This window comes from Charadrius vociferus, unplaced genomic scaffold (genome assembly GCF_000708025.1).
Source record: "Charadrius vociferus isolate BGI_N301 unplaced genomic scaffold, ASM70802v2 scaffold298, whole genome shotgun sequence".
NCBI classification, from domain to species: Eukaryota; Metazoa; Chordata; class Aves; order Charadriiformes; family Charadriidae; genus Charadrius; species Charadrius vociferus.
Window position 1 is genome coordinate 1,310,283 of NW_009649936.1, and position 27,641 is coordinate 1,337,923.

The 27,641-nt window shown below is 35.6% G+C and overlaps 1 protein-coding gene across 1 annotated transcript in view; it reads right to left on the bottom strand.

The window, feature by feature from the left end:
* Window positions 1-27,641, bottom strand: part of HLCS (holocarboxylase synthetase (biotin-(proprionyl-CoA-carboxylase (ATP-hydrolysing)) ligase)) — a 117,843-nt gene that overhangs the window by 27,166 nt on the left and 63,036 nt on the right. The window contains exon 6 of the mRNA XM_009891321.1: window positions 15,415-15,421. Within this exon, the coding sequence (XP_009889623.1) occupies window positions 15,415-15,421 (7 nt within the window). The remainder of the gene's footprint in view (window positions 1-15,414; window positions 15,422-27,641) is intronic.

Consider the following 27,641-nt stretch of genomic DNA (forward strand, 5'->3'; position numbering starts at 1 on the left):
CTTTCCCTATTTTTTAGTAGACTGGTTAACCCATACAAGATTTACCATACTTAAGAAAACTATACTGCCTCAGGGATTGATATGCTCTTTTTCTTGCTTTTTCATTTTGGGGGCTTGATGTCTGAAATCCAATCTTTCATGAAGAATTATCATCCTAATCTAACTGTCCTAGCTTACAATGACAGTTATGAAAAGAGAGCAAACAAAATGCAAGACTCACATAGATGCAACTACTAGGTTAAAGACTTAAATTTACAGATTTACAAAATTTCCTAGTTCATCAGTGAAATTATTTCTTTTCAGTTCCACCTGCATCTTCCCATCCTTATCTTTTACAATTTGAACTTATAAAAATATAGCATTAGACAAAAAGGCAACTGGAGGGAAAAAACAAACCCCAGAAGATAACAACTGGCATCCTACAAATAACAAGCTGACTGGCTTCAGGAAGAGCCCAGCATTCGTACTTCTCAGGAAGACAGCAGACTTTCTGGGATCTTTTCTGCCCATATTCAAATTTCCTCATATATTTCAAATAAAAAAGAAGGGAGGGTTGAAATGAGTACAGAAATGAAATGTCTTTAACAAACTTACTAATAAGTTTTCTGCACTCCTATAGAAATAGTAGTTACAGTTTCAGTTTCCTCCTCCCCTGATTTTCCTGTTAATCATCTGCAGCTGCGACTTTTATCCCTGATGAACATTACCTTAACTTTGCATCTTTTGCAACTGACTGGAATTGTACTACTAGAATAGCAAGCTACTTTTCAATGTAAGCAGTATAATGATTTCTTTAATTAAAAAACTGACACTCTCACTTTAAAAGGGGCCTCAGCTTTTTATTTCCCTATTTTATTGGTAATGAGCACTCATCAATACAGTATCATATATATCACTTCTCTGTTCTTGAACACTAAGATGGAAAAGAAGTAAATGCATAAAAAACTGGAAATGGTCCCCCACAGGTATTAATCAAAATCCTTCTGGTGGAAGAGGAGCATCAACTGAAATAATCAATATAAACAAAAAGATAAGAATCCTTGGCATCTGGCTCAGCCATAACTTTGTTTGTTTACTTATCTATTTTTATTTCAACTACTGAATGCCACTGAAAAGGGCAAACAAGCAGTTTCACTGATTCAAGTGGTATATTTTCTTGAGACTTTATTGTTACTGATATTCTGGCATTTGCTGCATTTTGTTTTCAAAAATTTTTAATATTTCAAAACTACAAATATTTAATGGACCTCTTTACAAGGAGATGCTCATACACAGCAGCAAACTATTTACTTTGGGCTCCTGTTTCACATGCTATTTATCTTCATTCTACAAAATACTTCAATACATATGTAGATATCTAGCACTCATAATTCACATACAATAATTAGTAACTCAAGAATTTGACTTTTAAAGGAACTCATCATCTAGTACTTTACATCCTGAGCTCTATATTGCAGCTAATGGCCTCCAAGGCAGCCATACTGCTCTCAGAAACTTCCCTCCAACAACTCAGAGATATGCATTATACATCATCAGCGGTTAAGCATTCAAATAGCACAAGACCTGCTGATGACAAGAAAGAATGCATTGCAAAGCATCACTGGCCTCCGTTTTTATTTTTGTAGACTAGCAAATCTTCTATAAAATAACTAGAGTGCAGGGCAACCCCTCCTGGACCAAAATCAAGCCATAGAAAGTCTACACATTTTCACATTCTCCAGTACTACGATGAAAAATATTTTTCCCTCAAAAACCACACAGCATTCTACACAGAAGAAGAAATCCCTACGTCCTTCAAAAAAAAAAAAAAATTCACTCTACCAATGACAGTTTTCAAGAACAGATCACGCCTTGCCTTCCTTGCCTCTAGGAACCAAGTACATATTTTCAAAAAAAAAAAACCCAACCAAAAACCCCACAGCATTTGGGATCGGTTCTTGGGTGCTTTTTAGGCTGGCAGTGCATCAGGAAGGAACATGACCTCCTCCGCTCTGTGGCAGGTTAAGCAGCCTGATTGAACATTGCTGCTAATTAAGAGCTCTTGTTGTTTGGCAGGACCACCAGAGTACCTTCTGCACTTGTTCATGACAACAGCACCTCTTTCAGAAATTAACTCTTGATGAGTGCAGACAGGGGGCCCAGCTGGTTCTCCCAAATCCTCCAACTATATAAATGAAGCATAATAAGAACACTGGTGACTACCGAGGGAAGAAAGGCTATTCGTGACCTCTTTTTAAAAAACAGAGTATACTTTTACATTGACTTAATTTTCTACATTGGGGGTAGATAATGCAGCTGGGAACTGTGTGAACAGAACTAAAAATCACAGGAGGCGATACTGAATAATTCTGTAAGAAATATTTCATTAGGCAAGCAAAAATATAATTTTCTTCACAGAGCTTTCAAAATCAATAAAGAATATTCTGTAATCAGGCTACAAAAAGAAAGTTTCACAACAAAAGCTGAAGATGAAAAATGAAAAGGTTTTGTGAAAAAAAGCATGTTATTAAAACTGATTTGATATTTCATTTCTAAATCTTTAGGATGCATTCAGAAGTGCAGCTTCCACACGTATAAATAGTACAGGTTACCCTATAAAACACACACAGAGCTAAATCCTCCACAAAATACAACCCACTCCCATTCAATGTTGATATTGCAGCATATAGTGTCAACTGACAAATCACTGGCATCTCTGCTGACATTTCTGCAGGTTAGCATGATTTTGTCCATCTGAAGAGGCACTCCCTGAAGACTTGGCATGAAACACACTAGAAGAGCAATGGCAGGAAACTCACTGTTATCTTTGCTGTACTTACTCTGCATGGGATTTCAGAATTCAGGACAGCAGACACTACATTCAAATCAAATTTGTAAGCTGAAGTCTACAGATTGACTTCCAGATAAAACAAGAATGGATACCAAGCTGATAATTAAGTAGCAGAAGCACTGTTGATTAATCTACTAAGATGCCGCAGTCACAAAACAACAATTTTTTGTTCCTTTGTATTGTTTCAGAATCTGATCTTTGTACAAAGACCCCATGTGGCTGTCAGCCTTAACTTGGTTGTTAAGAGCTGAAGCTTATGGAGATGTAAGAAAAATTACTACTTTAAGATATTTATGTCAGTATGGCCTATTATATTAAGTAGCAATTAGAAATAATTACATGCAGAAATAACTACATATGCAAAGTGCTTGACTGCACCCTTCTGTGAAGACACTATCAATCAGATATGACAAAAAAATATGAAAAGCTATGATGATTGGAAACAATCATTTCCCCCAGTTAAAAAAATGTGGTTTAAAACAATTCAGTCCTTGTATTGCTCTTCTCCCCCATCGCCTTTGGTCACATCTTGTATGAAGCCTTAATTTCAAGGTAGCTGTTAGAAAAAAGCTGAGAGTGGGCAACATATATTTGCTTACTTTAAAAAAAAGAGGTGAGAATATAATAAGAACATTAAGCAAATGTTTTCATAGAGTGCCTAAGGAAAGAAGACATCTTTACATGTGTTTCACTGGCATTAAAAATACCACCAGAAACAAATACTTGGATCCATATACATGAGATGTGAACTGCACACATTCCGTGTGCCTGAAAAGTTTGTAGTATACATCCTTACTTAATTATTATTTGCTTTTTTCATTCTGAGATGATTTCTACTTCAAAAAAGTAACCAAACGTTCAACCTAAACTGAGATTAAGGATGTTTCAGTGGTCAGCATACTCAGAGAGCATTCATATTAATCACAATATTTTAATGGTGGTAAAATGTTACTGAAGACCTCACACTGTGGTGGTATGTGAGTATTTTTTAAGATGCCCCAGCTTCTGAAACCCTGCAAATACATACTTCAGTTTAAAAATCAAAACACCAACCATGATGGGTCCATAGGTTAGTCAGAAAAACATGACTCAAAAGTCTGAATGGCAACTATATACACTCACAGATATTTTTTCTTAATCCGAGTATCAGTGAATGTACAGAGCTAGTACCAACATAATTTCTTTTCCTTGTATGTCGGTAAAAAACAGCAGACAGCTGACTCTCTTTTTTTAATTGCATATTTTCAAGAGTCTTCTTCCAGCTTTTTCAAAATTTTTCTTGTATGTGAAACCAAGCATTTTGGAGCCACAGGAGAAGGGCTTGAGGGCAAAGAGCAAGTACCTATGAATCAGATGAATCAGAAAGGAAAAACACGAGCCATTGTTAAAAGCTGCATCTATGGTAGAGGTGTACAGAAGCACAGTAAGTTTTCACTAATCATCTTCAACTGTGAAATACAGTACTAAGAATGGAAGCAGCCTATGATGGCCATCTTTCAATCCAAGGTTTTCTCTTGGGTTACGTGCTCGCTCTCACATTCGTATCCCAAACTAAACCCTAATGGACAATGTTTGAGGGCAGCAACAGAAGATGGTGTGGAAGATTTTTACCTCAGTTTCTCAATAAACCTCTCTAGCTTATAGGATGGATAGTATTTATTGTTAAAGTCCGGAGTAACTGTAGTTTAAGATTGCACATAAATCACCTTTTAACAAGTTACTTCCATTCACACCCTTTCCACTTTTCCACCACAGCTTTGGGAAATGTTTCCTACTCATTATGACTCCTGTTCTGTCAAATGATCTCTCTGCCTTTTCTGGATGAGGGCAAAGGGGGAAGGGAAAGCTGCATACTGAATCTCAGGCCTTCAGTTAAGAGCATAATTATGTGTTGTACTGGGCTTCAGATTTCCTCAAACAAGCCCTTTTTCAAAAATCACCAATTGGTAAGTGCTCAAAGGCAACACAGCCTCAATTAAAGGTATCTTTAAGCCATCTGTTAGTTTTGGGAAGAAGGCGATTCAAGTCTCCCTATACAACCAGTAATTCTTTTTGCGATGGGAAACAGCTGCATCCAGGCTAAAACAAGGTATATTCCACAACCTGGAACTGTTAAAGGAAAGAACAAACTTAAAACAAGGCTTCTGAACAAATATAAGAGGCAGGGAATTGTGAAAGTAAAAATTCAGAATCTGGCTGGAGTGGTAGACATCGAAAGTACAGTCCAGGGCTTGAGGAGGGGATAGAAAAATGCCTCTTAGTCCAAAAAGCATTCCAGATAAAACTATGGCACTCCGTATCGTGCCATATGTTAGAGCATTGTACTGTACTTGGCACACACACTACTTTATATAGTCAAAACGCTATGCAAAGTAATAATTACAGCCTCGGTTAGTTCATCAATTAATTTCTACCAGAACGGACAGCCTACAAAACAAATGCGACCCCAATGTCTCTTAATAGCAAGTGGGCAAATTTAATGTGGATAACTGCACATATACTTTGAAAATTATCTCTCTGAAATTCAGAGGTATTTTTTTCTTGAATAATGTATTGGGAAAAACATAAAAGAAACTCTAGGGGAAAATCTTCATACTAAATCTTGTTGCACAGTGGCAACACTGCAGTTTAAGGATCAGGTTCTGGTCTGACTGATTAAAGGTTCATTTCTTCTGGAGGGAGAAACTTTAATTCCTTCCCATATCAGAAAGACCTCCTCGAGGCAGAATTTAATTTTCAACTTTCATGTAAATATCTGCCAAGAGGTACAGTAAACTGCGCTACATGCTGTATACTAATTCTTTCAAGCCTGGCCATACTACATACAATCAATAACATAAGAAAGATGATGCTGTGTCAGAGCAAAGCTTCAGCTAGGTTAGAATCCCAGCCACAGCAACAACCCAAAGCATGGCCAAGGTGGAATAGCTGATTAGAGCCAGCACAAAGCTGACATGCTCTCCAGGATAGTCTCCCTGCTTTTAACATTTTGCAGCTCAGAGGCTTCCTGAGCCAAAGGCGGTATCTTTCCATATAACAACTCTCAATGGATTTCTTTTTCATGAACTCATCTGTGCAGCGATTTTATTTGCATTTAAGGAATGACTTTTACATCATTATATCCTCTGTCATGAGAAAAGGTATACTTTATATGCACGCATCGCTCATTACATATCTTTCATCTCTCATTTGAAGCCTGTTTCCTTCACACGCTGACAGTCTTTTTCTCTTAAGCCACACCCCTATATTTCCTCAAAACATTTAGCTGGGAGATGTGACACACAATTCTAAAAATCAGTTAAAAGAAGTCAAACAGAAAAATTAAATGGCTTTATTTTGCAGACAGAGGAAGTGACTCAACCTTAGAGAAGACACCTGTCAACAGTTGGTGCCCTTGCAGGTGATCACAGTACAGGTCAATTTCACAAGATCAGTGGTAGTACACAAGATCCTGCTTTACGAATAAGCATTTTTTCTTAGGATAACTTGCAATTATTATAAGTAGTATAATTGTTATGTTATAATTATTATGTGTATCTAAAGAGACTCAGATTTAATTCTTTAAGTTGCAAAAGAAAAGGAGAGAGTTAAAGACAGAATTAATTTAGAGTTGAGAGACAGCTGCTCAACAGCCAACACAGCAGCCACTTAGTACACTTAATTTGCAGAGTGCCAGTAGCCATCACCCAGGCACAGGGAGGGATACAGGATCAAGAGGGCTAAGAATTTCAAGAACAGGTGGTCTAACAGAGACAATACCTTTCTTTGCCTGCTGTATCTAACTTAAACACTTAGGCCATCACAGCAAAGAACCGTAAAAATATTATAAATCATTTTTCTACACTATTTCTAATTTCTCTTCAAGACACCTTGGTTTTCTTTGGGCTAAGTCACTTCTCTTCATATTGTATATAGATCCCAGAAGGTGTCACCATGTCACCAACATGTAGCCAATCAGCTTGTGCAATCTTCCTTCAGTTTAAACCCAACCAACCTAATCACTGTATTGTTTTCTGAACATACTTGAGTTTGTTTTCATCTTTTTCCATTCGTAAGTATTCAGACCATACAAAACACTCCAGGAGTGTTTTTGCCACAAAGGCACAAACAGGGAATATGAGCGATCAGCAAGGACTGAATTACTTTTATTTCACAATTTACTCCTCCAAAAAATGAGAGAACCTTATCTCCACAATGTCCTGTCAAGGTCTACACACAGCAATGATAATGCATATCCTCTTTGACAAAATTATTCTACTCTATATTTACTTGTTATGACAACTCTTCCCTTGGCGTAATACAAAACAAGTAGTTATACTAAGTTGAAATGCTCCATGCTTTTCATGGCATTTTCAGAGAGTCAGTCCAGAGCAGTGTTTTCTATTTAAAGAGTTTTCTTTGCTTTTTTCACAAACAAGTCCATGTGTATATTTACTAAAACAAAGTACTCTATAAAGATTGGCACTGCTGACCTCAATGTTAGTCAATATTACTGTAATTTCCTGTAAATACAAGTGAGTATTTAAAATCAAAGCATTCTGTTGTGGGTTTAAGCTTGTCAGCCTCAATTTTTGTTCTTTATTTCATGCCTCTGAGCGCTATATGAGAAATAAAGGGCGGGGGGCGGGGAACGAACAAACTCAGAAGACTACTTAGGTCTGCTTAATCTTTCTGTTTGCTTTTTTAAAGTTTGATTGAAGAGACATACTACGTAACTTTATAATTCATTCTACAACTTACGATGCACCAGCAGTCTTGCCATCACAAATGATCTAACCATACTACCATCACTGTTCTCTGTATTTATGCAGGTGTATATAAGTATCAATTTCAGTAAGACGTGCTCAGTGAATTTATAACACCAAGTAGCATCCTAAGAGGTGGCCAAGAACTACTGCGTGTGTATTTACAAGTTGTTTTCAAGTGTAAACCTTTTATATAGAGTTTCACAGCCAAAACCCCATAACTTTTATTGATGTGTGGTACAGCTCAAACCCAGTTCTTAAACAACAAAAAAAATATTGTTCCTTTCTCCAAAAAAATGATACAATATCAAGTCATAAATCTGTCATAAATAAGACTTATCTTCCTGCTTGCAGATGAGGATTTTTTATTTTTGCACTCAAATGGAATACTCCAGGTAAAAAAGGCATTTGCAAGTTTTCTAATCTGCACTGCTAACCTTCTGCTAGAGTCTGCTACTGAAATAAATTGATAGCAAAATTAATTTTTGTTAATTTAATATTTACTTAGTTGTATTTTCTAAAGGTTGGATGATAACATTAGATTGCTTAATTTCATGTTGTGATGTCTCACACTATCAAAGTGAATGACTTTGCCTGCAGTAGTAGAGGACTTTAATAAAAAAGTGTTGCAGAAGAAATCTACAATATTCTCATGCAAAACAAGTTTCGTGGCCCACTCATTCTTTCAACAAAGAAATATGACCTTAAACTGATGGTACACTTATACACACCTGGGGAGAATTACCTGAAGATGATAAATAATAATATACAAGTCATGAAAAAAAAGAAAATTGATTTACTCTGTTCTTTCTTCCTTCATTTTCATATAGACAGATTCTTAATTCAAAAATTCTTAAAATCAGATCTTAATAAGTCATTTCTGCTAGTGTCCCTGAATGCATTATTTGCTGCTTGAGGTTTCACTCATTTTTGGAAGTATCACACCAAGGATTTTGCTAGCACTTCTGTGTAGAAAGAACATAGTTTGGAGCAACACTAAAAACCATGCAAGAGACAATACCACGACTGTCTATCAGCATGATAGCTTTTTTATATTGACACAAGTTCCCCATTTAATATCAAAAGCCCTTTTCTGCTATAGCTTTGATGCAAAACTTGTTACTTTAAAATTACACTAAAAAAATGTTAGATGTTTTGGGCTGACAATTCCACTTCTAATGTTTTCTTTTTTCTTTTTTTTTTCTTTTTACAAATGCAGATTTAGAATGTTTTCATTTTATAAACAATGAGAGCTTTGCCAGATCTGAATTACAGCCCTTACTTTATCATCTACATTTTGTGCAATTTTGGGATTGACACAGTCAACAGACTCCAGTGACCGAACTCAGTGTTTTACACGCTAACCTTCACTCTGTCTGCACTCACAACCTGTGGTTGTCAAGGTTTGCAAAACAAGTTATGTATTAATTGTGGACTTTTTAGTCTGTCAAATGCTACACTGCAAAAATAATTCTCAATGATAAATACCATTTTCCAGATGAGTATCCTATGTGACAGAAGTGCAGAGACAAAGGCGTTGATTCCCCACTAAAAACACTTCACCTGAGGTTTGGCCTTACCTATTTTATCAATACATGAGCTACAGCAGGATCTTTGTTATTCTACATGCTCCCCAGTTATCAATGGGCTTTCTGTCACTGGTAACTCAGAAATCTAGCCAATAAATTAGTCTGTAAAAATCACAAAAGATGGTGATCTGAAGTTATTTTAAATCTGAATTTTATTTTTCTCTTTATATTAAGCTGTTATTGGATTAAGCAGCTTACACTTTCAGACCAAATCTTATCAGGTGAACATGGACCCTACACTAATTCCTGACTGCCTGAACACCCACATTCAAGTTATGCGTATACATAGTTGGAATCATAAAGTTCTGCATAAGGGAAATTTTCTGAAAGGAAACCATCAAATAACAGATCTTTCCTGGATAAAGGAAGCACTGGTACAGCCCATAGATAATGAGGGAAAAATAAAGCATCAGCTTATACTGAAGGTAGAAAAGGTCCACAGATTCAGTGTCAAATTTGACCCATGGTGTGTGTATCATTGTACAATAATATTCACAATGGCTGAACTGATTTGGCCTATTTGGTAGGGAGGGGTACAAGGACCTTTAATCATCTCTGACCTGAAGAAAAAGAAGTATGTGGATGAAGCTCAACTCTGAAAAACAGAAATAACAGAAAACAAATTAAAAGAAAAAGAAAAAAAAAAGAAGAGAAAAAAAATGGAGCACATTTCAATTCCATAAAAGACTTCACTACTCTTTCAGGGAATGCGGTCAAATGTAGATATCTATTGGCTTTGGGGGACAAATTTTACCTGAAACATTTTGAACTCCTGCAAGCCAAATGTGAATCCAAATTTTTTTATTGTAAAATAGTTATATGTACATTGCGCTCGTGAAAGTTAAAGTAGAAAAGGTGAAAATGCAACCTGTAAAATGTTTAATTTCCTGGTATTTTTAATTGTGATGGTTTAATGAATCGATGTGATTTATTATGAAAACTTCTGTTGCATTTAAATATAAAATAGACAGTATTTATTTTTAAGCTAATTCACACAGTTAAGAACAGTTTTGTTCTTGACTTTTTCAATTCATACAAATATACTACGTTGTTAAATACCGAAAGCTATCAGCACCCCAGAGGCATTTGCTTTCAAATGAAAAGGATCATTTCAACAAGTTGCAGCTGCAACTCAGTTATACTTTCCCAATATTTGTAATACTTCCTTCTATTAGACGTTCTTATCCTGCTCTTGCTACAATACTTTACCATTCAAGTCTCCTGCTCTTTTGTGCAGCTCCGAATAAAACATACTATTTAACCATAATGGTCCAAAAGCAGCATATCCCACAATGAAGGGGTTTTTTTCCATGTGTATTTATTTCCAGTTTTAGCAACTCTGAAGATTCTATAAATATGCAGTCAAATAAGAGAAAAAAATAAATGCAAGACATCAAATTATGTTAAACTGTGTTCCTGATGGCTCTTACTATGCAGGCACATCGGTGGTTAAAATAAGATAGGAATTTTTTGTTATATCGCAGGTTTTCAAAGTATAGTTGTGCCATTTGCAAACTGCAATTGGTTAATGAAGCTAAATTTAATTAGCTCAACTTCCTTGCAGATCCCATCAAACGCCACTATTTGATGTATTCTGTAAGATGACCAAGTCTCCTACAGCTGGCTAAGTGTCACAATGAAAAGGCATCTATACTTATTTCTGGGAACTGAAATGAGCTGTTTTAAGTGGAGCTTTTCTTCCATTTTCTGAGGCTGCACTGCTCTGACCTTCCCAAAATCAATCCTTTGCGGATTAACATGTAAAGCAGTGTCGAATTAATTTCAGAAAGCGAATATGAGATCAGCCTGGGATCATACAAAACATCTAACTCCTAAATACACTAATGCTTCTAGCCGCTCAATAAGAAGCTGTCAATAAAAAGAGGGAGGGGGTAGTTAGAAGGATTTGAAGCGTGGAGCAATCTATCAGGCTAGTTAGGGCTTTGCCTACTTCTGTGGCATGGCTAATGCATTCCTCTAGAAGTTAATCCTATTTCCAAAGACCCTCCCGTGAGGAGCACATAGGCCGTGCCGAATGAGAACTAAAATGCATTAAAATTCTCAACAACGTCACCAAAAGGCACACTAGTAGATTCTGAGAGTTGACAATAAGATGGTTCATTAAAAGTGCAAGGTCTTAAAGAACTGACTTTTCTTACAATATGTTGGATAGAAAACATTCAACGCATCTTTTCCGATGCACCTGCAAACAGTATCTCTTAAAAACTGTTAAAAATTCAAATTAATAAAAATAAACTTATATTAATGCTACCACTGTAAATAGAAATTGTCACAGTTTCCATGACACTGCAAATTCATGACAAAAGAGGACAGTCAAGCCTCCTTTAAGCAAATATTTCTGTACAAAACTTACTTAGTATCTGTTGCAGCAATGCAGCATATGCAAATATGTTTAGGTATGTTTGCTTTTACTTCAAAACGAAATAAAAGTAGATTAGCAAGTTACCACCTGAGAATGTGGTGCTTCCAATACACCAATACATGTTGAGTTTTACATATGCCAATAACATTGTCAAATGCACATGTAGTCTGTACGTCATGATACGGTTAAACACTTTTCAGAATTTTTAACTGGATATTGTAACTGAATCGGCAATTTAAGCATCCAGAAGCAATAAAGCAAGGAAACCTCTGAACAGGCTAAGTATCATTTGGAAACCTTCTGCTCTGCTCTATTTTCTTAATAATTATGAGAGCGTAACTATGAGAGGGTAGTGGAACCATATTATCTGAATATAGATGATGTTAATCCTTATGAAACAAAATTATCCATTTCCAGATGAAGAGGATACCAAAAGACAATACATGTTTGTTTACTATTGCTGTCCTGAGGTTGAAGTCTGATTGGACGAACCAAAAAGCAAACCCTCTGCCTTCTCTGTACCTAGAATCTTCTGGTGTTTTCAGCACGTAACATATAATAGAAGCAGGTTAAGAAATGTGCAGTAGTGTCACCAAAACTGGATTAAGTAGGTATCTTGACAAAAAAGCAAACTATGCACAAAATTCTTCAGAAAACTGCATTAAAAACATATATGTTCTATTATTTACTACTCCTCAAATTTTACAGTGAAACACATGCCCATCACTCCTAATTAAAGACTACATATCTCATAAAACTTATCATTAATAGTCAACTATCTTTCACAGAATATTTCTTGATTATCAGATCACAGAATAAATCCTATGGTAAGAAAAGTCTCATTTCATTTCTAACCTGATAAAATCGGATACAGGATAAATGAAGAAAACCCAACAGAACTGAGCATCACTTCCACAAACTCATTTGTCACCCTCTCATCATACATATACATTGCCTAGCATGGTGATTAAAATATGCTGTGATTTTGCTAGCACAACTGATCAAGAATTATGGTACATCTATCTACTGGATGCCTTCAATCCAGAAAAGGAATGGAATCCAGTTTTTTCGGTCAAAAGGCTCTGGCAAAAAGAATTCTATGACTGTTTGAGAACATACTTCATCTAGCTGCTTTTTAGTCAACACTATTCATTAAAATGCCTTGCCGACATCTATGTGTAAACAAACTCAGAATAAAATGTGCAAGACAAGCGAGCAATTCAGCAGCGAGCAATTCTCACTCTAGGCAGGGGGAAGGGATTTGTACCACCACATTTTGTTAAGCCATCACACAACTAACTTTTAGTTGGGTCTGCTTTTGTGATAATAATCCTGCCATCAGCACACAAGCACCATCTTGAAGATACTTTAAGAGTAGATGGAAAATCCAAACTAATATTTTCCACTGTTTCTGACTACTACAAACTGACCTACTTAAAGATGAAAAAAAAGTGTTTTAATGCATTTTTTCCCCTTAACAAAAATGATGTCTATTTAGCCTTTCAAAAAGTGAACTGAAGGGCTAGTGAAAGATTGCAATGTTGACATTAGAATGTTTCACACTCTAAAATCACAGGAAATGACCCAAACACATAGTTTCCACAATACAATGGACTGGCATAAATTCGCCTAGGCTTAATGGGATAAAGTCTCTGCTCACAGAAATAACTGAATCATAAGAAACGGCAACAAAAAAAGCCTATTAAGAACAATTAAGTAAAAAGTGAAAACTAAAATAAAAGTTAATTTAGTAATTAGTATTGCAGTTAAAAAGATAAGGATGGACTTTTCACTGAAAATCCTATAGCTGAATAGCTCTTTTAACACACACTTCCATCCAGAAAATAAGGTAACGTCTTTCTCATCATTTAGAGCAACAGAGCTTTAAAAAGTTATAGAAGTGACACAATGCTAGTAAATTTTAAGTTATATCACAGAACCATAAAGGCAATTTAGTGAAGGCAAGCTAAACAATATGCTGTCATTCCACTTCAACTCACCCCTTTTTGTGCCATAGGTATTTTTGTGGCAGTATTTATGTTCATGTAGGTTTATAAATAATTATGCAGAAACTTGATGCGTCTCAGTCTCCCAGAATTTATTTCTAGATTTCATCCTTAATATTTTGTTAGGTATTTTTGACCAAATGTAGAAAGAAGCAATAATGTAACTCATTTGTACAACACAGCGAACATGTATTGGTTTTACTTAAAATACCTCTAAAGGGGAATTCAGTAATAATTTGGCTCTGCAAAACCTTTTATATCAATTGCTTTCTGTAAAAGATACAAAGTTGGAAACTAACACTTTATGAGATGTAAACATATTTGTGAAAGAATACTGTGACAAAACCTGCACAAACCTGCATAGTTTAAAGAAAAGATGTAATAGCTTTCTTCAGAATAGCACTGAAGCCTCACAGTTCAACTCCTAGTATGAAATAAAGCTTAAGTGTGAAGATCATAACTGAAAGTTAGGAGTCTCAATGTCTAGTTTGAAGCAAAGATAAAGAAAAAGGATGAGAAGCTATACCTTCTCCTAATAAAATATTGTTTATTCTAAACTTGTTTTTTTTAAGAGAGAGGCAGAGAAGTAGGAAGGAGAACAGTATTTTGAATCATACAATTAGTAAGATGAGAGGTACATCACGCACGTGTGTTAAGTCTGATCTTACAGCAAAACTAAGCCATACCCTTGGAAAGACAGCTCACGGGACATGCTTTATTTTTTATGACCTAAAAGACACACACAATACGTGAAAGTGTTCCTGTAGCTATAGAATCAGGTTGTGCTGCAGAAAAGTCAGTAATTTTGTACAACTGGACTGAAATTCAGATTTTGAAGGGAATGTTCCTGCTGCTGGGGACCTGACAGTGCTTCCAGTTGCTAAACTGACAATGTATTTTTATATCCTAACTGTTAAATTAGGCAATGAAATTAAATTCCATTAGGAATGAAAAAAGGTTATGCAATTACTGTGTAGGCAAAGACTACAGTGAACAATATGATATAGTGGATCTAGAAAACACTGCCCACAGTAATCCACCATGGAAAGTCACGTATATACAGACTTTTATAGCAAATGTTTTTCTGTTAAGGTTAATACCAAACAAAAAGTTACATATATAGACATAGAAATCCAATATAATTTTCCCCCACTTTTCCAATATTTCAGATAAATGTAAGTCTATACTAAAAACATGTATGTAGACAATGGCAAAACCATAATTTTCAAGACTTATCTTTTTGCATTGCCTGCCACTTTGCACTTACCTTCCCTTACCAGAATATCAATTATTACCAGGTTATGAAGATAAGCCAGTTATAGGAAATAAACTACTACTATCACAGAAAAGAAGAGGGTCATCACATCCTAGAAAGGGTAAGTTATTGAACTGCATTTGGTAAAAGGATACTCACAATTATAAAAGATATCAGACGAGACCATTATCAAGGCACTTTGTTTATGCCATGCCTAGCAAAAAGGTTACCGATTTCTGTTGCATTTTGATTGCTGCACACCAGAGCCTGTTCACATGAAAGCCTGAAAGCTCTCCAAAGGGCAGTATAACCAGTACAGACTCTGAATACCTTTCCCATAGGGCTCCTCTATAACCAGCCCTAAATGTCTCCCAAAGGCAGGAAAGTTGGTGCTTGTCCCTCAAATGCCCCCAAGCACTGACTCTTCCCAAATATACCCACATGGCTATGGTGCTCTGATATTTAACAGAAAGGCAGGTTTTGTGCAGAAGATTTAACTATATGCAGCTGACAACAAACACAGCCATTTGTGCATTCACACTGTGTCAGAAAAAGTTATCCTGCTGCCTTTACTGACCAAAACCTGCCCAGACAATTATTAGCCACCATGATTCTAACACAGTGGGGGGGTGTTAGAATGCACATAAGTGTATTCATGTACCTAAGTGTATGAATTGTACAAGACAGAGAGCATGTGGAGCCACTCATGCCAAAAAGAATGCACACACTTAAGCATTTTGCTGTACAGAAAGTTACAAGCAAGTTTTCATTATAATATAGCCAAGTGAATGTCAACATTCTGCCTGTTCAGCGTTCTTTAGCTCAAATCGAGTATCAAAATACTAACATTGTCTAAATGTTCATTTTAAGGTCTACAACAAAAACAGACCTGCTTAGACTTTTATTCCAAGTCATTTCAAGACAGACAGATGTTCAACAAGATCCAGAAAATGCCGCCTGATGGATTGAAAAGCATTTCTCTAAGTGGATTAAAAGACTACAAGAGTCAAGATGTTTCTATTTGTGCTCCACACAATTATGCTCTTTAAAGAGACTGTGTTAAAACTGTTACCATGGTGTCTATATTCTAAGGTTACATGTTGACAAGTATGTCATTAAAAAAACAGCAGACACTTCAGTGAGAACTGGCTCCTGATCACCAGAGTTAAGCTGTTTTAGAGAGATTATTCTGACCGTGTGTTTAGCACATTCAATTCTTATCTACTTTAAACAACAATCATAAAAGGCTACTTCTTCCCACATGATAGCATAAACCATATTAAAATGGTAACAGATTTTTACTGCTTGGCCAGGCTGCTTTTTAATAATTGAGTACGAACAAGCTGCTTTATCTAAAAAAAACGTATCCAATTCCTCAAGAGCCTGACACTTTCACTGCCTTAAATCTGGCCTACAACTCCAGCTCTTAGAACAGTGCAAAAAACTGTTCGGTTTAGCACCTAATCCTGCAAAATAGCAAATTCTTCCAAGGGGACGTCAATGAGTCTGTATCTGCAGAGGCTTCAACAGCTGGAGCGTGCTCTGCATGCACCCCACAGTCCATCTCTCAAAGCTGCATGTGCACGCTCATTGCTCTTTGTTAGATGCTGAAGACTACAATAGTTTGAAGGACAAAATCAAGCTGGGCAAAGCCTCTGTCCATTGAGCACTGTATGTGCCAAGAGAGGAGTCCACAACTGAACCAGGGCCCACTGAAGGCTTCCCCTTGACTATAGAAGCCCAGCGTGAGCACGCTTCAAGTTAGCATACTGACAAAAGATGCTCCTTGTTTCCTTGGCTCAAGAGGCATTCAATTCACCTGCTAAATCATGTGAAAATGTAAGAGAACTACCTTGCCTTTACTAAGATGCTTGCTCGCTGTTAGCTAACTCAACTTATGGTTAAGTTTTTAGCAATAACAATACCAATGACGACAGTGGACTTCGCTGTGTCTTTAATGTTCATCTGCTAGAGACATTTTCTGTTTAACACATTATAGGTGGGTAAAGAAACAATTTATATAATTTTATTTAATTCTATAAAATACTGTGTTTCACTTAAGGGAATTAATGCCTTAAGCAATAAACAGAAGTATGCAATAAATTGCATATGTGGGATCTATTAACCTAAGTGCTTGACTCTACCATCCAAATAATCCCCTTTTAGTTTCAGATTTAAAAGTTCATATATAAATGATTGCTAAGAAAGTTTATTTATTTAAAAAAAAAAAAAGAAAAAAGATTAAAACAGACTGGATCTAATAGCATGTGCTGCTGCTGACAACTTAGTAGTCATGCTAGTCTAACTTTTGATCCCCTGAAAGTTCATTTTCCCACCCTCAGGAAAATTAATTAATATTAAATATTTTATTACCTTTACATATCTTATATATCCCTCTGTATAAAATGTAATACATGACATCCTACTATACATCTAACAACTGTTATGTCAAACATCAATTCTTGAGCTAAGAGCAGCATCTTCAACTATGTGCAGAAAATGAATTGTTTGCTTTTCGTCCTTTTCTTCCCATAAATGCCTTAATGGATAAGAAAGTATTTTTCTGCACTCCCCCCTCCCCCCCCCAAATCAAATGAGCAGGGATTATACCAACAAATATCAATGTTAATTCAAAAATGGATTAACAATTAAAGATTTGAAGTACATTAGCATTGATCTCGAGCATGAAATAGTTGTGATCAATAAGTTAATCTGTAAATTTGATTGAGTAAATCCTGTTTACTAAAGTATTCTATAAACATAATTTACAAATACAAGATGACAAAAGTCCTGCTCTTACTAAAAAAATATAAAAAATTCAAACCTATCATATCTGTGTTTAGATAAGAATAGAAAAACAAGATTTTCTCATTCAAGAATGTATTTCTACAGAGATACCAAAAGTTCACTGGCACAGTGCTGACAATATACAAATCTAGAAATGTCATCTCGATACTACAAAAATGGGACCGTCACACTGTGACCTTGGCCAGTGCAAATACATTACAGGGCAATAACTTCTTCTGTTTTGTTTTTTTTTTTTTTAAGACCTTGCTTATATACAACGTTATATTGCTTTACAACTATACTGCTAGACAGGAAAGGGAAATAAGATAAATTGGTGGAAATATATCCTCATACCTATATAACTATATTTATTCTAGGAATTGTATCAATACAACTCCATTGGTTAAAAAAATAAATCATATCTCTGACTGACAGGTTTAAATAGTACAAAACTGTTTAGACCAAACCTTAGAATTGAATGTGAGACTAAACTGAGTAGGTAAGCACTGCTAATTGACAATAATTGAAGCATGAAAATGACAGGTAGTGAGATATGGTATTTAATTTTAAAAAGAAAAGAAAAATAAATAAAGAGATTTAATTGAGAATAAAGCGATCTTTTCTCTAGTTGTACGTAACAACATTTTACTGAGAAGTTAAATGGCATACAAACTTTCATTTTTATCTGCAATTCTAAGTTTTGTGATGGGTCAACTTGAAATGGTTGCACTTCAAAATTTAAGAAATAACAGCCTTAGTGAAGACAGATAAATGATGGGCACTAATGTAAGAAAATTTAGGATGAATTAATGCACTTCACAGGCAAATGCAAAATTCTTTCCAATTCTTTTGCTCTCCTCTTAATCCCAGCTGGGACAAAACACCAATTGATGTTTTTTATGCAGTCTTTGCTATAAACCCCTAAATAATGGAACTGACAGGCCTTGAGATACAACAGATCCTACACTATCAAAATACAGAAAAAAACCCAACCTGTCATGACATTTGAGATCTTCATACATACTGAAAAACATGAATACATGGAAAAAAGCTCCTTTACCATTCACTTAAGGAAAGGAAGCCAGCTATGGTATCAAAACCCAACACAAATTAATGTAAATAAACTCATGTTCAGACTGGTAAATATTTATTCGTCCAGCTTTACCTCAATTTATGGGCCCTCTAAAAGACAACTGAAGTCTTTAAAAATTAGGCCTATTCCAGCAGCCACCTGTAGTAAGGGAAGTCACTTAGTCCACCACAGCTGTAAGAGACCAGTAGGTTTTGTTGTAGTCTGGCCCCAGAGGAATGAACCTCTGAAGCTTATCAGTCAGTCTGATAAGTCTCTCAAAACTCACTTCTCTCAAAACTACACGGTCTCTCTATCGTTATAGGTAACCCTGGCTACATGTAAATAGCAACTAGTGGAACACAGTACGAGCAGATCTGCAGAGCAGAACAGCTGGTGATGAGGAGGCAATGTCCACACTATAAAAGGGTTGGGGTGGACTTTGCAGTACCTCCAGCCTGCTTCTAAGGACTGAATGCCAATGGCTGGTTGCTACATCCTAGGTGCACTTCTGGAGCATGTCTTCTGGTTACATTTGACCTGAGAGGAAACCAGCTCACACTATGAGGACACTGGAATGTGAACCAAAGCGCAGTAAGTGAGCATAATCGCACTTCTTTCAGAAGCTCATTCCTGATCTAAAAAGGTAACACACATGCACTCACTGCCTTCCCAGGGCACAGAGCTCTTCCAAATCAAGACTCCACTTGCTCACAAAATGAGCAAGCTGCAGAAAACCAGATTTTATACAGAATTCGTCTGACCAGTTAAGAGTTTTTAGCTCTATGCACCACAGTTTACAATATCTCCCCAAATAACTTGTCGACTACAAGAGTTAAAAAGTTCAGGTATCATTAAAAATGTAGAAACAATGCTGTCTTGCTTTAGTCCCTTAGAGAATATAATTCTCACATTATGATTTTTAGAACTGCTATATTATTATAACAACTAAGCAGGAATACAGCAGGGTGTTTACTGAGTTTTCTTACATGCATTTTTTTAAATGTTTAACCCAATTTTGAGTTAATTTTTAAAGACGTACAAAAAAGCCTCATGGCTGGTACACTCAATTTTAAAAGGAATTCAGGTAACTGAGTTTTAAAGTTTTCTCAAAGATTTGTCATAGAAACTGGAACTGAATCTTACCTTAGCTAATGGGTGCTCTCTGAAACAATCTCCCCAAATCTCTGACACAATATAAGATATTTTAAAGTCCCATTTTTCCTCCCAGCAAAACTAGAACATATGAGAATAACTAAGAATTAGTAAGATCAACAGAGGTCAAAACTAAAGAAACGAATGGTAATTTTTACACATTGAAGGAGCTGTTTTCTCACAGAAGTGTAATTTTAGAGAAATTTGCAAGTCAACTGCAATCATGAACATTTTGTCAAGCTATATAATGAATGCTACTGTTTTTCATACAGCCCACATGAAACCATGAAATTCTATACATTCAGACTTTCTAGTCTGTACACTCAAAATTGCTGGTTATTCCCTCTACAGCATTTTTTTAAAGAAAACAGCATGTACATTGGAAAAAAAAAGAAGTTTGTTTATCTCCTAAAAAACCCAAAAGCCTTTTAGCCATAATACATAACCACTACATACCGATGTACTTCATCTCCCAGCTTTTGAAAATAACCTCTCACCTTGTACGTCTGACTTTGGAGGAAAAGAAAGTTCCGGTTATTAGTTCATGCTGCCTGACTTGATGTATTTGTAAATCTATAAAGGAAAGATAATTGCAATGGGACTTGAGCCCATCTTTATCTCAAAAAGCTTCATAATAAAAAAAAGTTTGTGAATAATCAGTACATGTTTTTTCCAACTAGCTTGTCTGTTTTTTCTTATGTAGCCCATTTGGCTAGAAGAACCTGTGAATGCATTGATACATTGATGCCTTCACCGGGATGTACTAGCGCTACCAACACCTCTGATTTTATTAGAAGCCTTGCAATATTTTTTAAACTTGAATACCTCAGAATAAAACTAAGTGTCCAGTGCTCAACATTTTGCCTATCAGACAAATAAGAATAGCTTTAAAGCTGTCCTAACTTACTCTGGGGTTTTTTGTTTGTTTTGTTTTGGGTTTCGTTTGGCTTTTTCTTATTGCCAAAATTCCTTAGTGAAGTCATGAATTGTAGAAGTACAGTTGAAGACTGGCTATGTGGGTAATTTTTTGCCCTTTAGAAGCACAAAGAAAGAACTGACCCTTGAATATCAGGCCTCCCCAGGAACTGCAGCAACGTCACACATTACCTAAGCAACTGCTGAAATGGCAGAAAAGAGGAAAACATAGAGGAAGAAAGGGAAAACTGGCATTATCCCAAAATGAAGTGGTTTAATATATACATCACTAAAGTAGCTCAAGCCAGAAAGTGCAGAATAGTTAGCACAGTACAATGCATACTCAAAAACTACAGTCAGAATGGATTTAGCACTTGTTAATTATAGGCTGAACACTGCCTTTACTTTAAGATAAACAGACAGGACCACTGCTTCAATTATAAAACTGTAATACATGATTGTGGTGGCTGCACAATACCTGCATGTGAATAAATGTCTCTGTCAGTCATTAGATGAGAATTTGACAGACAAGGGAAGGCCAACATGGTTGCAATGCCCAGATCCCCAACAGTTTCCAGTCTTTTACCTCGTACCCATTCACAGGGAGCTGAGTATTGAGACTTGGTACTGGAAATACTTATCATCAATAACACTGCTACTGTAAAGAAAACTTGCACATGGTCTTGTCTAAAAAAAATCCATCAGACTGTTCTACATTACTTCAAATTTGACAGGTTCCTTTCTGTTATTTTTCTGGCAAAAACTATTTTTGAACACTAAAACAGTTGTACATTTCACACACTAAATAATTTTAGAACTCTCAAACCTGCATCCAGTGTTTTTTTCTTAAAATAAGAAACATGTTACATACATCTTCAGTGTCCACAGAAACTAGAGGTGGGGAAAAAAAATTATAATGGCCCTGCTGGAATCTTTAGTGGCCCACATGATATTCACAAAAGATGTTCTCACTCCTTCTCCAGGCTGTACACTGAGCTGCCCAAGAGCATAAATAATTTCAGATGACTTATCTGTAATCTAAAAAAATAAAGCTTAAATATAAGAATCTGATTCTCATTCAGATTTAGTGGAGGAAAAGTAGAATGGATGAATATTTGATCTAAAGGATATATACCGGATTTTATGTATTTGTTCACATCAAGAAAAAATGTGCAATCTTTTAATTACAGTCTGGCACATATCTGGAGTGTGATCACTTATTGATAGCATCTATCAAATGAGTTTAATATTCACAGATACTATATTTCTTTAAAAAGAAAAAAAAAAAAAGGAGAAGAGAAAAAAAAAAAAGAAAAGAAGAATTTACTCCAGGAATGTATTCCTTTGACACTAGCACAGCAGAAGCTTCCACTTACTGATGGTATTTGTGCAAACTAAACAAGGAAACATTTGATAAATCTTAGTGGAATTTTAAAGATTATTTCTGTGTGTTACTCATTGTTTTAAAATCTGATGATCTTTACAGAAGACTGTAATGGAACTCATTCTAAATTTCAAAGTCACAGGTGCCAAGGACACGCAGATGTGAAATATCAACTGCAAAAGAGTTTCCCAATAATTCCTATGAGTAAGTCTGAATTTACTGTAGCCCACTACACCCCCTGGCCACACGCATACATCCTCCCCACTTAAAGGCTACATCTAAAAGTTAAGAAGCACTGTGTAATCACCACACTGAATTCAAACTTGACAAAAAAAAACCTTTGGGGTTTTCACAATAGAAATCTTTCTAGTCTTATTTTAGATATAAGAATGTTTTTACTTGACAATTTTGATTAAATTTAGATTAGCCTACTTCAGAACAGAAGGCTGACAAAACCAAGCAAGTAAAAAGTGAGGCCTTTTCTGATGAAACAATGAAAAGATTGTTTTAAAAGCTGAACTGCACATATAATTTACCCAGAGTATTAACTCTACTGCTAGAGTAGTAATTTTAATTAGAAAAGAGAGACATTGGAAATGACTTACAGTAGTAAACGTGCAGTTCCTCCATTTCATAACTCTAAGCATCAATGAAAGGATCTTCACCACATAAAAAAGAAGTGGTTTGCAAAAGTGCCTCTGTGTATCAGCTGGTTTTCATAACAATGTTCTCTATTTTTACATTTGTCTATATAAACAATCAACAAATGTTTTTCTTGCAATAAGTCAAATATGTTTCTCTTTGGCTTCTTGAGAGAAAACCTGTTTCATTACTACCCACATCATTTCAGGTCCACATAAAGAATAGGAAATAAGCTGGTTTACATTTCGTCCTTGGAAGGAAAATGGGACCTGAGAGATTATTCAAGTTCTTTAAAAAAGTAACAGTACATCTGCACAGTCATTACAGAAACTGAACCTTGAAAAATTTCTTGTAGAAAATGAACTTTTGTACAAAACACCACACTGGAACATTCCTGAGAATGGTGTTGCTAGCGGAAAATAAGTAACATGTTCTTGTACTCTCATCTTAATTCGTGAAGTGAACAAAGACTACAGGGAAAGGAAAGGAAGGTGTAAAAAGTTCCTTTTATTATTTTTTTTTTCCAATCCAGAAATCCATAACACAAGCTGAAAAGTAAAAGACTATCATTAATGGCAGCCCTGGATACTTCCTTGGATTGAAAACGCAACAGACCCCAGACTCTTTCTATGTCTGGTAGAAATCACCACGTATTGTGAGACTATGAGCCTCAAATCTTTTTCTAACTGTATCTGTCTAAAAAGTCTCTCTCTCTCTACTACTCTTGCTGCTCCTTATAACTATAGAAAATCACGGTCACAGTAATATTTCTTCATAAAATGGCTTCCATATGAATAACACTAGTGCCTTGGTAAGTGTGATAACGTTGATTTAAGCATTAATTTAACGTACAGGTAAGCTAGCAAAAGACAGTTAGACATGTCTCTGTAATAACATAGTCCTGCACCACAAGTTATATTCCACAATGCAACCATTGCACCACCAGGGGATGTGACACTGTGTAAGAATCCCCTTTACTAAAATTCCTTCCTTCATTACTCTCAGGGAGAGTTTACAATGCTATACAGCCTGTACTTATGGTATTGTCCAAATGATGTAGCTAAAATCCATTGTATTTCGACAAACTCTGACTGATGCGTAATGCAGTCTTCATTCCACAGGTTTGAAAAGATGAGGGATGTTGTAGAAAGCGCCTGCACTTTGTAAAGCCTAGTGGCTGCTTTGAGAACCAGTAGAACATTTCCAAAAAGATCCTTCTCTTTGGAAAAGGGGTTATTCCTCTGTCAGTGACTTATCTCCAATGAGGTCCACATGGAAACAACTGGAGTGGAAATTTTATTGGCAGCTTTGCACAGCTCTCCCTCCCCCAGTTGCATTTTCCATATTACATTTTATAAAGTAGGAGTTAAAGAATAACTTTCAAATTGTAGTTTATTTAAAAAAATGAAGCCGTGAGAGCTATGAAGGCTGGCAACCAACACAAGGTTAAAGCTGAACCTTTACCCTTACAGACTGTCATAACAATTTCTTTGAAAGGAGTGCTATATAAACTGAACAAGCAGACAGGTTTTTGTGTTCTCACATAAATGGAAACTATGTCATATAAAAGAACTTTAATGGGCAAATGACACTGGCTTTTTTTTTTGCAGCACAGTTTAAGATTTTCTTCCTTTCATTTTTCCTTTTTTTCCACTTGAAACACACATTCTATCATGCATATGAGCCGCACAAATGGACAAATGCTATCAAAAGTTTCAGTTGCACACAGTATTTCATATTCTGCTTTTCCACCATCCACTACATTTTGTCTAGTGTTAGTGGATGTATCGGTACTGTACTGCATTTTTTAAGACTTCATAGGGAAAAACTATTACATTACTCTACATTTGGTGGAAAAACTTTGCTCTTTACAAAAGAAATGTTGTAGAATTTATTAAAACAAAAGTACCAATAAGATTTTATTTTAATACCTGAGGGAGAAATATGATCATCTGCACCAATAAGAAAAAGATGCATGCACTAGGTGCTCTACTAATTACAACTGCTTTGGTGGGCAATATCATTGGTGAAACAGATGTTAGGGACCTATTAACAAAAGTTTTTCAAACATCTGCTTACAATTTTAAGGCAATTGTAAATACAGCACAGAAGGTCAATTGGGCTCATTAAGGTCTATGTGCAAATCTACTGCTGCAGGTTTCTTTTTAGCTAATACTGACTTTTTTTAACACAGGAAATAGAGTTTAATAGCAACTTGTGTCAATTTTGATTGTGATTTCATACAACAACAAACAACAATTGCATGCCCTATGCTTCACCAAATAACCTATTTTCCTTCCTCTTTTTCCTCTCTACCTACAGCACACTGCCATGGTTCTATGAGTTGAAGCACAAGGTAAAGGAAAGGTTATAAATTGGGCAATTATATAGAAATGATTGATTCTACTTTTAAACACCGATTATGAATCTTGTTAGGAAATCTTCATTTGTTGGACCAAAGACAAATGAGTTTTGATTACAACGCATGGTTACAATATGCAAATTATTCTTAACAACTGGAGTCAGTAGCCCCTTTAAGTGTCAGAACACAGATGTTCAGTAGGTCTGAAACATGTTATTGGTTGGAAATACTCTTCATCAGCCTTCCTTAAACTGGACCAACCCAGTAACATGGTTTTCTGATGAACTGCTCAAGATATAGTCCCCTGACCATAGTCTCAGCAACAGCAATAAGGGGCTATGTTTGTATTGCAGCTGTTAACCAGTATTCCAAAATTCAGGAACACTAACTTGCACGGGAGTTTCCAAGATTGGTTCTTTGAGACGACATCCAATGAACTTGGTATCTTGAGTTACAGCTTGAACTAACCAGGTGACTTTGCACTAAACCAGATCTGTAATAGTCAGACATTCTGTGAAAAGGTACCAGTTGTGAGTAGAAACCTGCAGCTGAAAGGCTTCCTGAACCAATTCAATTACATTCCCAAGAAACTGTTTTCCACCTGGAACTGTATGGGCTATACATGGGAAAAATTCTTTGTAATACAAAAATCCTAAAATTTGAACACAGAGAAGACATTTATGAAAAGGAGGAGGAAAATGCTGTGATGTAGAGGTCACTCAATATTAAAATCACAGCCTGTATCCTTATAATAAAGTTCATAAATTTTATGGCAAGTGCTCATCTATTAAAAAGCAAAATTAATTATTTTGAAAAAAAATTTTATAAGGAATTTTAAAAGACAAATCTATTAGCAGCTTAGGAAATAAACACTAAACCTTCTACTATCAGGAGTAGTATACAGTTGAAATTATTAAGAAGAAATAAAGTATAATATAGATGAAAGCGTAAAAATCTGTAAAAGTTCTTTATATCTGCAACCTTGAAGCTGTGCTCATATAGATCTGAAAAAGTAATATGAGTCCTTCTTGTCCAAACAACAGCTAAATCTGAAAGCAAACATTAGAGCTTTCAGAAAACATTCCCATCAATAAAGACTTGTCTTTACTCAGCTTGGCCCGATATTGCCTGCTTTAAAAACTTATCACCCTATCCATCTTCTCTGTGACTTACTAGAAAGGATATTTTCAATGTCTTACGAATTTTTTTTCCAAGTCATTTTTCCTTCATCTAGCATTTAGAAAAGACTAAATGGACTGTGGATTTCTTTATTTCTTGTAAAGGAAGTGGGTAGCTTAATTTTGTAGGGCTGAGGAATCTGGAGATTACCACTGATAATCTGTAAACTAAGCTTTTTGATTCCTGTATTTTTAATCTTCAAGTTAAACTTAGCTGAGCAGAATATCATTAATTATATACTTGAGACTGAGTAGGTAATAGAATTAACATTATTCTTTGTTTTTAAAAATCCACAACCCCATTATGGCAACTCCAGAGACTCCAGGTAGATTTCATACCGGAAAGGGAAAAGCTTAGTGACATAAATTACCCCATCTCCAACCTTCCCCTCAGAATTCCAACTATTTTAAAAATGGTTTGGATTCACAGTGTAAAGACAATTTTAGAGGCCTAACCTGCTTTTACTGAACTGATTGGGATATTTTTCTTGCCTGGGGAAGTGAGGAAGGAAAGAGAAGAGAGGAAAAGGAATAACATTTCCTAATAAAAACAGAACTAGGGGCACCTATACATAAAGACTTAGAAGAGAAGAAAAGCTATCATTACCACTTCCACCAACTTTTTAAATTTCCCATTTCAATACTGATCCAACCTCACCTATGCAACTTAAAATGGGATGCCAAAGAAGGTAAAATCCTTACATTTTACTAGGAGTTAAATGAAAAATGTGTCCCTTCATTATACCACTTATATTTGTTGGATATTATTCAGGACCACTTAATTAAAAAAAAGGATATACTTCCAAATCAAATCCCAGAAATCCCAAAGAAACTGGGTGTGGGAAATGCAAGCATCTAACTAGCAAAAAAACAGCACAAAGGTAACACTGATGATGAAAGGATTTGCTTTAGCTGAGTAGGATATAAAAGATGAAGTTCTACAAAGACCATGAAGTATTCACCAGCTCACTGCAAATTACACTAAACACTTGGTAACGAAACATTTGGCAGATGTCAGCAATATGTAAGCCAAACATGTTCCTTACATTGAAGGATAATGTAACTACAGAGAAGGTTTGTTTTGGAACGATTTCTATAGCACAAAAATAATCTGGCCTCGTCTCCTGGCAAGGCTGGATTTACCAAGGAAGAAACAAGAGAGAACCATGACTACTTATGTGACAAATCCACATTTCTGCCATTTACATACTTAATATCACTCCTGAAATAAGATATTATACACAAATTTGGATAATAAAACATTTAGTTTTAAAAAAGATTGCAATAGATCTTTAAAAACTCAAATATTTATGTAACCTCTTGTTTTAACAAGTGTAGCAT